The sequence below is a fragment of the Artemia franciscana genome, chromosome 16 (genome assembly GCF_032884065.1).
Source record: "Artemia franciscana chromosome 16, ASM3288406v1, whole genome shotgun sequence".
In the NCBI taxonomy this organism is placed as follows: domain Eukaryota; kingdom Metazoa; phylum Arthropoda; class Branchiopoda; order Anostraca; family Artemiidae; genus Artemia; species Artemia franciscana.
In genome coordinates, this window is record NC_088878.1 from 11,878,158 (window position 1) to 11,888,547 (window position 10,390).

The following is a 10,390-nucleotide window of genomic DNA, read 5'->3' on the forward strand; positions in this document are numbered from 1 at the left end:
CATAACGATCGTCTATAGTTGGAGCAATATATCTACGCACATATTCGCCAGTAGGCGTTTTGTCAGCGGAAATAACAATTTTATGCGTATCAGTAGGCATCAAATCGATTGCTGTTTTGAACAGGTTCACTAAATCATTATTTTCGTGGAAAAGATGTTGCAATTGGGAAACAAAAGTCCTTTCAACGTCGGGAGAAAATTCGCAACGTGCATTCAATTCAGAATTGCTGTCACTGATGAAGCACAGTTGTAAAAATTTATGATTCTCACCTGAGAATGGTAGAAGGGACACCACTCTATGATAAATTTGCCCTCTAACTTTGAAAGTACGTATAAATTGATCTTGATTTTCGATTTGGGCACCAAACGACGTCATTTGGAAACATGAATTATATTTCCTGATGTTTAATAAAAAACGCTTAGATTCTGACGTAGTTCCAGTAAGCAAAGTCTTCAATGGCTCTGGTGGTGCAGCCAGTTGAGGAAGCTTAACTTTTCCTGAGTTGTAACCCATTCCCATTGTTTCACCATTAAATTTCAAGGCCTTGCAATAGGGACAAATTTTAGACATAGTCCCGATTTGAACACATCTACTCAAGCTATAATCATCGACTTGGCTGTACCTGAATGTCAGGCGATAATTTTCACGTTGCTCTTGTTATTCATCGGCACGCTTTCTTTTGGCATTATCTCTTTGAGCCGCAAGCCTGTTTTCAAGTTGTTCTTGTGATTCCTCGGCATGATTTTTTTCGGTAATTTCTCTTAGAGCCGCAATCCTGTTTTCACGTTGCTCTTGTGATTCCTCGGCACGCTTTCTTTTGGTAATTTCTCTTTGAGCCGCAAGCCTGTTTTCACGGTGCTTTTGTGACGGCACGATTTTTTTGGCAATTTCTCTTTGAGCCGCAAGCCTGTTTTCACGTTGTTTTTGTGATTCCTTGGCACACTTTCTTTTCTTACTTTCTCTTTTAGCCGCAAGCCTTTTGGTATTATCTCTTTGATCCGCTTCCTCGGCTGTTTCTTCTGAAATTGTAGGATTTATACTAAAATTTTTCGCACGATTTGATTCCTCGGCTGTTTCTTCTGTCATTGTAGGATTTATACTAAATATTCTCTTTGAATCGCAAGCCTTATATACTTATAATGACGTCATTTACAAAGCCTTATATACTTATAATGACGTCAACTTATAACGACGTCATATAAAAACATACTAAATACATATATTGATGTCATAATGCGCAATCCTTATAATGACATCAGTCGTCAAACATACAAAACTAAATACAACTTTTTTTTATAAATGTTTTCTGCTTGCTTATTTAGTTCTTCTATGTATGCATGTTTGTTTTTTTGTAAACAGAGGGTTTGTTATGGAGTCATTACAAGTATATAAGGCTTTGTATATGACGTCATTATAAGATGACGTTACAACCTGGGACACTGGGACACAAATGATGACTGGGACACCGGGAATATAAATGACGACCGGGACACTCAAAAAGAAATTAGAGACCGGGACACCGGGACACAAATGACAACCGGGACACAGGGAATATAAATAACGACTGGGACACTCAAAGAGAAATTACAGACCGGGACATCAGGACACAAATGACGACCGGGACACAGGGAATATAAATGACGACCGGGACACAGGGACAGAACTACAATGGGTACGCCGGGGGGGCACAGGGGGAATATATAAATGATGAAAGAGACACAATATTCAATTAGAAATCACCATCAACAAAGCTCAAGGGCAATCATTAGAAAAATATGGTATAGATCTGAATACGGATTGTTTTTCCATAGGACAATTATATGTTGCATGTGCAAGAGTCAGTAAACCTGACAATCTATTACACAACTACAATAGCGCGTAACTAATACGGCGCGTAACGACTTACGCGCGCGGGGAGGGGGGTTTTTTGGGGGGGGGCGTGCGAAGCGCCGCACCAACAGCTAGTATCTTATAGAAATAGGCATAACACTACTGCTAAAAGAACCTGAACCCACTACGTGATCAATCCATGACGTACGGCCTGACGGGCTCAAATACATAAAACTATGTAGAGTGACTTCATCAGAACAAACCAAATCATTTTTAGCTATCACTGCCTTCAGCTCGCGGTTGAAAATAGTTTCTGTAGTGTACTTAGCATTAAAATCACCCAGGAAACAAACATAAATATATTTATCAGATAAAAACGATACTTGCTTACCTAAGTACAGGGAGAATTCATGCAAATTTTCACTTGAGCAAACTGACATATAAACATTAACAAGTATATTAGTAACTACACCAGCATAAATAGACTGTGGCACTGTTGCAGAATCAATACATATCTGGTATAACAAGGTAAAATGCTGGTAGTGTAAGTCATACCCGTGTTGGAGATATTCTGTAGATATGCCATCGATACCAGGGGCTTTCAGGCACTTTAACTAGCGGATAGTACACTTTACATCTGAAGGAGCAATTACAAAAGCGCTTCTTTTTTTAGAAGGGGCTGTAATTTACATTTCAAACTAGTTTCATTGTCACTTTTCAGCTTTAAATTCTTAGATTTAAAGACACCACGGTAATGCTTAAACCACTCTTCCTCACTTATGTTTGAGGACGGTCGACTTTCCGATCCGATTTTTTAATACACTTCCACATGTGGTTTGGATCATTGATCGCTTCCTTAGATACTTCGTCAGCATTCTCCATCTTTGTTCTGTTAACCAACATACTGTATTTCTTCTTGGTTCTTCGGAAAAGATTAAACAGGGTCATACTTCTAGGCTTATTTGAGTCGAGTCAAATGCCATACCAAAACTTGGCTCGCCATCTAGCAATTTTGGGTTTAGGGCAGGTATCCCACCCCAGTTTGCGGGTGCCTTTTCTACTTTTGCACTTTGGTACAGCAGCGGTCTCTCCAACTTCCATTGCATGAATATTCTCCCAACAATAAACATCCAAGGCTATTTGGTTTTTACTTCCATGTAGCAACAAATGATACGGTACTTTAATTTTGTTTAGATTACTATCAGATGTAGCAGCGTACATCTCTCTGTTTATTTTCGACCACTCCGACTTAGTATAGAATTTTCCACTTTCGGGGGTAGGGGCCACTGGCTTGAATAGAAATTTGAAACTTAGGCCAAGATGGTCACTCACTGTGAGTTCTGATTCTACTAGAACTCATCCTGACAGTCTTACGTTGGTTAAAACATGGTCGATATTACTAGTCGAGCCTAATTTATCAATAAAAGACAATTTCTGACTTTTCATATATGTAGACACATCCTAAGGTAAGCTGGCGAGAAGTATATCAATTAATTTACTGTTTGGGTTGCATTGAAAATCGTCACAAATCACGTGGCGCCTGTTGTTATGTTTATGGGTGAGTCTACTTAAGCGGTTACACGCTTCTGAGAACCTTTTCTCCGATTGTTCACTCTTATGGTATGCCGGTAAGTAGACATTAATTAAGAAAAATCCAGATGTTCATGGGAATTCTACTGATAGATAATAATTACAAGATCAAAGCAAATTATTTTGGACCTTACTGATCCCTTTACTACCCCCGATAAAGTTTACAAGCAATAAAACCTACTATTAAAATTGTAATTATTATAATTATTCGCGATTATTATAATATTTCTGGCTTTTTCGTTTTTCTCCATAGCTACAGGATAAATCAAAGGTGTCACTTAAAACTAAGTTTTCAGAATGATTTCTAGCTGAGAGGCTGCCCTCTGGTCAAGCAACCACAAAACAGTGTCAATTAAAGGACACACCCTTCCAGCCGGGAAATCTTCTTGATTTTGCAGAATCCTCGCCACCATGTCAGATTTTGAGTCTCCAGCCAAAGCAAAGACACACAGCTTGGCAGCATTAAGCAGAGGAAACATAAAAGCGACTCTACATGGTTGCTTTTTAGGAGAGTCTTCAATTGGAGCAACAATTCTTTCGTGTTCTTCTAGCAGTGGATGATCTGGAAACTGTGAACAGGTGTGTTCATCCGGACCCATCCCTAAAAGCAGAATATCAAATACAGGAACTTAGTCATTGAAATTTTTTCTTAGTTTCTCCTCCTAATCAATAGCAGGGGTTAGTGAGGTGTCAACAGGAACAAACTGCTTCTCATCAATAATAAGAATCGCAAGCAGTTTTCGTTTGTACGTCCCAAACGTCGATTCATAATGATAAACGGGAACTATCCCTTCGTCACAGAAGAAAAATTTCCATTTGGTCAGATCTAATTTAGCTTCTCTTCTTAAGAGGCCAGTGCATAAGAAATCGACCATTGATCCGCCTGATAGCCCAACAGTAAATGTATTTTTTTCTGCTATGACGGACTCAGCAGTTGAAACCAATATCTCTAGAAGTCGTTCGGAAACCCTTTGGCTATCTTTGACAATTTCAATTTTTCGTACATTTTGAAAATTTTAACACATTTTAACACGTGCTGATAGAAACGTCTTTGAATGCTAATTTGTCTGTTTTTGATGTAATTGAATGGAGCTTCCAGAATTTCTTCTCTATGCTTCAAATTAGCCTATTATTAACGGTAATTGGCTAATTTGTCTATTACTGTGAATTTCAAATCCTCTTTTCTTCTTCAATATTTTTTTTTGCATGTTTGAACTTTTTTTCTTACCAAAACACAATTGAATGTTCAATGCACTATTTAATGCTTGGTATATTTTTGGATCTGAATCTTTGGCAGCAACATAACAAAGAATGAAATTTAGCCTTCAGTAACCAAAAATTTAAAAACGTATCAAAAAAATACACCAATCGATCGTGGCTGCAGTGATAGCTGCAGCCTAGTAAAAGCCGAAAACATCGCATAGTAAACAAAACAAATAAAATCAACAAAACATCACATAGTAAAAAAAACAATTGGATCTATTGGATCTTAATCGAAACACGATGGAAGATTTACGTGTGGTCAAAAATATTTTGGACAATGAAATTACTTTATATGTGCCCGTAAATAGTAAAACAAACCCTTAGCAGCTATCATGAAACTAATTTTTATTTGTTTTTTTTACTATGTGATGTTTTGTTGATTTTATTTGTTTTGTTTACTATGCGATGTTTTCGGCTTTTACTAGGCTGCAGCTATCACTGCAGCCACGATCGATTGGTGTATTTTTTTGATACGTTTTTAAATTTTTGGTTACTGAAGGCTAAATTTCATTCTTTGTTATGTTGCTGCCAAAGATTCAGATCCAAAAATATACCAAGCATTAAATAGTGCATCGAACATTCAATTGTGTTTTGGTAAGAAAAAAAGTTCAAACATGCAAAAAAAAATATTGAAGAAGAAAAGAGGATTTGAAATTCACAGTAATAGACAAATTAGCCAATTACCGTTAATAATAGGCTAATTTGGAGCATAGAGAAGAAATTCTGGAAGCTCCATTCAATTACATCAAAAACAGACAAATTAGCATTCAAAGACGTTTCTATCAGCACGTGTTAAAATGTGTTAAAATTTTCAAAATGTACGAAAAATTGAAGTTGTCAAAGATAGCCAAAGGGTTTCCGAACGACTTCTAGAGATATTGGTTTCAACTGCTGAGTCCGTCATAGCAGAAAAAAATACATTTACTGTTGGGCTATCAGGCGGATCAATGGTCGATTTCTTATGCACTGGCCTCTTAAGAAGAGAAGCTAAATTAGATCTGACCAAATGGAAATTTTTCTTCTGTGACGAAGGGATAGTTCCCGTTTATCATTATGAATCGACGTTTGGGACGTACAAACGAAAACTGCTTGCGATTCTTATTATTGATGAGAAGCAGTTTGTTCCTGTTGACACCTCACTGACCCCCAGTAATGCTGCTATTGATTAGGAGGAGAAACTAAGAAAAAATTTCAATGATTAAGTTCCTGTATTTGATATTCTGCTTTTAGGGATGGGTCCGGATGGACACACCTGTTCACAGTTTCCAGATCATCCACTGCTAGAAGAACACGAAAGAATTGTTGCTCCTATTGAAGACTCTCCTAAAAAACAACCATGTAGAGTCGCTTTTATGTTTCCTCTGCTTAATGCTGCCAAGCTGTGTGTCTTTGCTTTGGCTGGAGACTCAAAATCTGACATGGTGGCGAGGATTCTGCAAAATCAAGAAGATTTCCCGGCTGGAAGGGTGTGTCCTTTAATTGACACTGTTTTGTGGTTGCTTGACCAGAGGGCAGCCTCTCAGCTAGAAATCATTCTGAAAACTTAGTTTTAAGTGACACCTTTGATTTATCCTGTAGCTATGGAGAAAAACGAAAAAGCCAGAAATATTATAATAATCGCGAATAATTATAATAATTACAATTTTAATGGTAGGTTTTATTGCTTGTAAACTTTATCGGGGGTAGTAAAGGGATCAGTAAGGTCCAAAATAATTTGCTTTGATCTTGTAATTATTATCTATCAGTAGAATTCCCATGAACATCTGGATTTTTCTTAATTAATGTCTACTTACCGGCATACCATAAGAGTGAACAATCGGAGAAAAGGTTCTCAGAAGCGTGTAACCGCTTAAGTAGACTCACCCATAAACATAACAACAGGCGCCACGTGATTTGTGACGATTTTCAATGCAACCCAAACAGTAAATTAATTGATATACTTCTCGCCAGCTTACCTTAGGATGTGTCTACATATATGAAAAGTCAGAAATTGTCTTTTATTGATAAATTAGGCTCGACTAGTAATATCGACCATGTTTTAACCAACGTAAGACTGTCAGGATGAGTTCTAGTAGAATCAGAACTCACAGTGAGTGACCATCTTGGCCTAAGTTTCAAATTTCTATTCAAGCCAGTGGCCCCTACCCCCGAAAGTGGAAAATTCTATACTAAGTCGGAGTGGTCGAAAATAAACAGAGAGATGTACGCTGCTACATCTGATAGTAATCTAAACAAAATTAAAGTACCGTATCATTTGTTGCTACATGGAAGTAAAAACCAAATAGCCTTGGATGTTTATTGTTGGGAGAATATTCATACAATGGAAGTTGGAGAGACCGCTGCTGTACCAAAGTGCAAAAGTAGAAAAGGCACCCGCAAACTGGGGTGGGATACCTGCCCTAAACCCAAAATTGCTAGATGGCGAGCCAAGTTTTGGTATGGCATTTGACTCGACTCAAATAAGCCTAGAAGTATGACCCTGTTTAATCTTTTCCGAAGAACCAAGAAGAAATACAGTATGTTGGTTAACAGAACAAAGATGGAGAATGCTGACGAAGTATCTAAGGAAGCGATCAATGATCCAAACCACATGTGGAAGTGTATTAAAAAATCGGATCGGAAAGTCGACCGTCCTCAAACATAAGTGAGGAAGAGTGGTTTAAGCATTACCGTGGTGTCTTTAAATCTAAAAATTTTAAGCTGAAAAGTGACAATGAAACTAGTTTGAAATGTAAATTACAGCCCCTTCTAAAAAAAGAAGCGCTTTTGTAATTGCTCCTTCAGATGTAAAGTGTACTATCCGCTAGTTAAAGTGCCTGAAAGCCCCTGGTATCGATGGCATATCTACAGAATATCTCCAACACGGGTATGACTTACACTACCAGCATTTTACCTTGTTATACCAGATATGTATTGATTCTGCAACAGTGCCACAGTCTATTTATGCTGGTGTAGTTACTAATATACTTGTTAATGTTTATATGTCAGTTTGCTCAAGTGAAAATTTGCATGAATTCTCCCTGTACTTAGGTAAGCAAGTATCGTTTTTATCTGATAAATATATTTATGTTTGTTTCCTGGGTGATTTTAATGCTAAGTACACTACAGAAACTATTTTCAACCGCGAGCTGAAGGCAATGATAGCTAAAAATGATTTGGTTTGTTCTGATGAAGTCACTCTACATAGTTTTATATATTTGAGCCCGTCAGGCCGTACGTCATGGATTGATCACGTAGTGGGTTCAGGTTCTTTTAGCAGTAGTGTTATGCCTATTTCTATAAGATACTAGCTGTTGGTGCGGCGCTTCGCACGTCCCCCCCCCAAAAACCCCCCTCCCCGCGCGCGTAAGTCGTTACGCGCCGTATTAGTTACGCGCTATTGTAGTTGTGTAATAGATTGTCAGGTTTACTGACTCTTGCACATGCAACATATAATTGTCCTATGGAAAAACAATCCGTATTCAGATCTATACCATATTTTTCTAATGATTGCCCTTGAGCTTTGTTGATGGTGATTTCTAATTGAATATTGTGTCTCTTTCATCATTTATATATTCCCCCTGTGCCCCCCCGGCGTACCCATTGTAGTTCTGTCCCTGTGTCCCGGTCGTCATTTATATTCCCTGTGTCCCGGTCGTCATTTGTGTCCCGATGTCCCGGTCTGTAATTTCTCTTTGAGTGTCCCAGTCGTTATTTATATTCCCTGTGTCCCGGTTGTCATTTGTGTCCCGGTGTCCCGGTCTCTAATTTCTCTTTGAGTGTCCCGGTCGTCATTTATATTCCCGGTGTCCCAGTCATCATTTGTGTCCCAGTGTCCCAGGTTGTAACGTCATCTTATAATGACGTCATATACAAAGCCTTATATACTTGTAATGACGTCATAACAAACCCTCTGTTTACAAAAAAACAAACATGCATACATAGAAGAACTAAATAAGCAAGCAGAAAACATTTATAAAAAAAGTTGTATTTAGTTTTGTATGCATACACACAACTCGTTTTTATATAGATAGATAGATAGATAGATACAATACAAATTAACAACGTAAAACTTGTGAATATACAACAGTCTTCGCTGTCCCATTGTCTGTGCGTATAAATAGATTGTCAGGTTTACCGACCCTCAAAGATGCAACATACAATTGTACATTGGTAAAGCAATCTGTATTAAGATCTATACCGCATTTTTCTAGTGATTGCCCTTGAGCTTTGTTGATGGTGGTTGCAAATGCTAATCGAATTGGGAATTGCAATCTTTTAAATTGAAAAAGCAGATCCGTTGGAATCATGGGAATGCGAGGAATCAGAACAGCCTCACCCTCATAAGGCCCTGTCAAGATTGTGGCCTCTATTAGGTTTTCCATTGTTTTTTTTACGGCAAGTCACGTGCCATTGCAAAGCTTTGGTGGGTTAATATTTCTTAAAAGTATTATTGGTACGCCTATTTTTAGTTGTAGCACGTGTGGTGGAAACCCTGAAGGATCTATGGAATTTAAAAATTCAGATGGATAATTAACCGCTTCATTTGGTTCCAAAGTACAAATTAACTGCGTAAAACTTGCGAATATACAACATTCTTCGCTGTCCAATTGTCGCTGCATATAAATAGATTGTCAGGTTTACCGACCCTCGAACATGCAACGTACAATTGTCAATGGGAAAGACAATCAGTATTAAGATCTATACCACATTTTTCTAATGATTGACCTTGAGCTTTGTTAATGGTGATTGCAAATGCTAATCGAATTGGGAATTGCAATCTTTTAAATTGAAAAGGCAGATCCGTTGGAATCATGGGAATGCGAGGAATAAGAACAGCCTCACCCTCAAAAGGCCCTGTCAAGATTGTGGCCTCTATTAGGTTTTCCATTGTTTTTTTTTTACGGCAAGTCGAGTGCCATTGCAAAGCTTTGGTGGGTTTATATTTCTTAAAAGTATTATTGGTACGCCTATTTTTAGTTGTAGCACGTGTGGTGGAAACCCTGAAAGATCTATGGAATTTAAAAATTCAGATGGATAATTAACCGCTTCATTTGGTTCCAAAACTGTGTCGACTGACTTGTAAAGGACTGCCTGGTCTCGAATCTTGGTCAAAACAATATTGTTGATTTCGTGGACGTCTATATTTTTGGGTGCGAGAATCGCTCTTTCACTTAGCCATTTATTGTTTTTATAATTTTTTAGAATATTCGGAAATACTTTTTCGATCAATTCATTTTTGGACGTCACTAAATTAAAGAAATCAGCAGGTAGTTGTATACGTCCTGAAATTGAGTCTACTGGGAGCTTTCCGTTTCCCATTACCAGCAATTGATCTGAAAATGTTTGACCAGAGTCATCGTTTTGCAATCGGACACGCATATTTGTAGTTAATTTTAATGTTTTTACGTGTGTCCATAAATTAGAATTTTTCAGGCAAGCATTCATTTCGTCTGCAGGAGTTGATCTAGGTATTATAGGTAATGTTTGCCTGAAATCTCCCGCAAGCAATATTAATGTGCTGCCAAAGGGTTTCGACTTCCCTCGCAAATCTTTCAAGCATTGATCCAGAGCCTCGAGCGATTTTTTGTGTGCCATTGTGCACTCATCCCAAATAATAAGTTTGCATTGCTGCAATAATTTACCCATCCCAGATGATTTGGAAATATTGCACGTGGGAGTTTCTGTAGAATGCAAGTTCAGAGGCAATTCAAAGCGGAATGAGCA

At 37.9% G+C, this 10,390-nt stretch overlaps 1 protein-coding gene across 1 annotated transcript; it reads left to right on the forward strand.

Annotated features, from left to right (window-relative positions):
* The first annotated feature begins 5,916 nt into the window (after positions 1–5,916).
* LOC136036765 (6-phosphogluconolactonase-like) lies at positions 5,917–6,231 on the forward strand. The gene has a single exon (XM_065719089.1). It carries the CDS (start codon positions 5,917–5,919, stop codon positions 6,229–6,231), a length of 315 nt encoding a protein of 104 aa, XP_065575161.1.
* Positions 6,232–10,390: the final 4,159 nt, after the last annotated feature.

Excerpts from the sequence above, each read along its gene's own strand:
- LOC136036765 (XM_065719089.1), top strand. The coding sequence starts at position 5,917 with ATGGGTCCGGATGGACACACCTGTTCACAGTTTCCAGATCATCCACTG.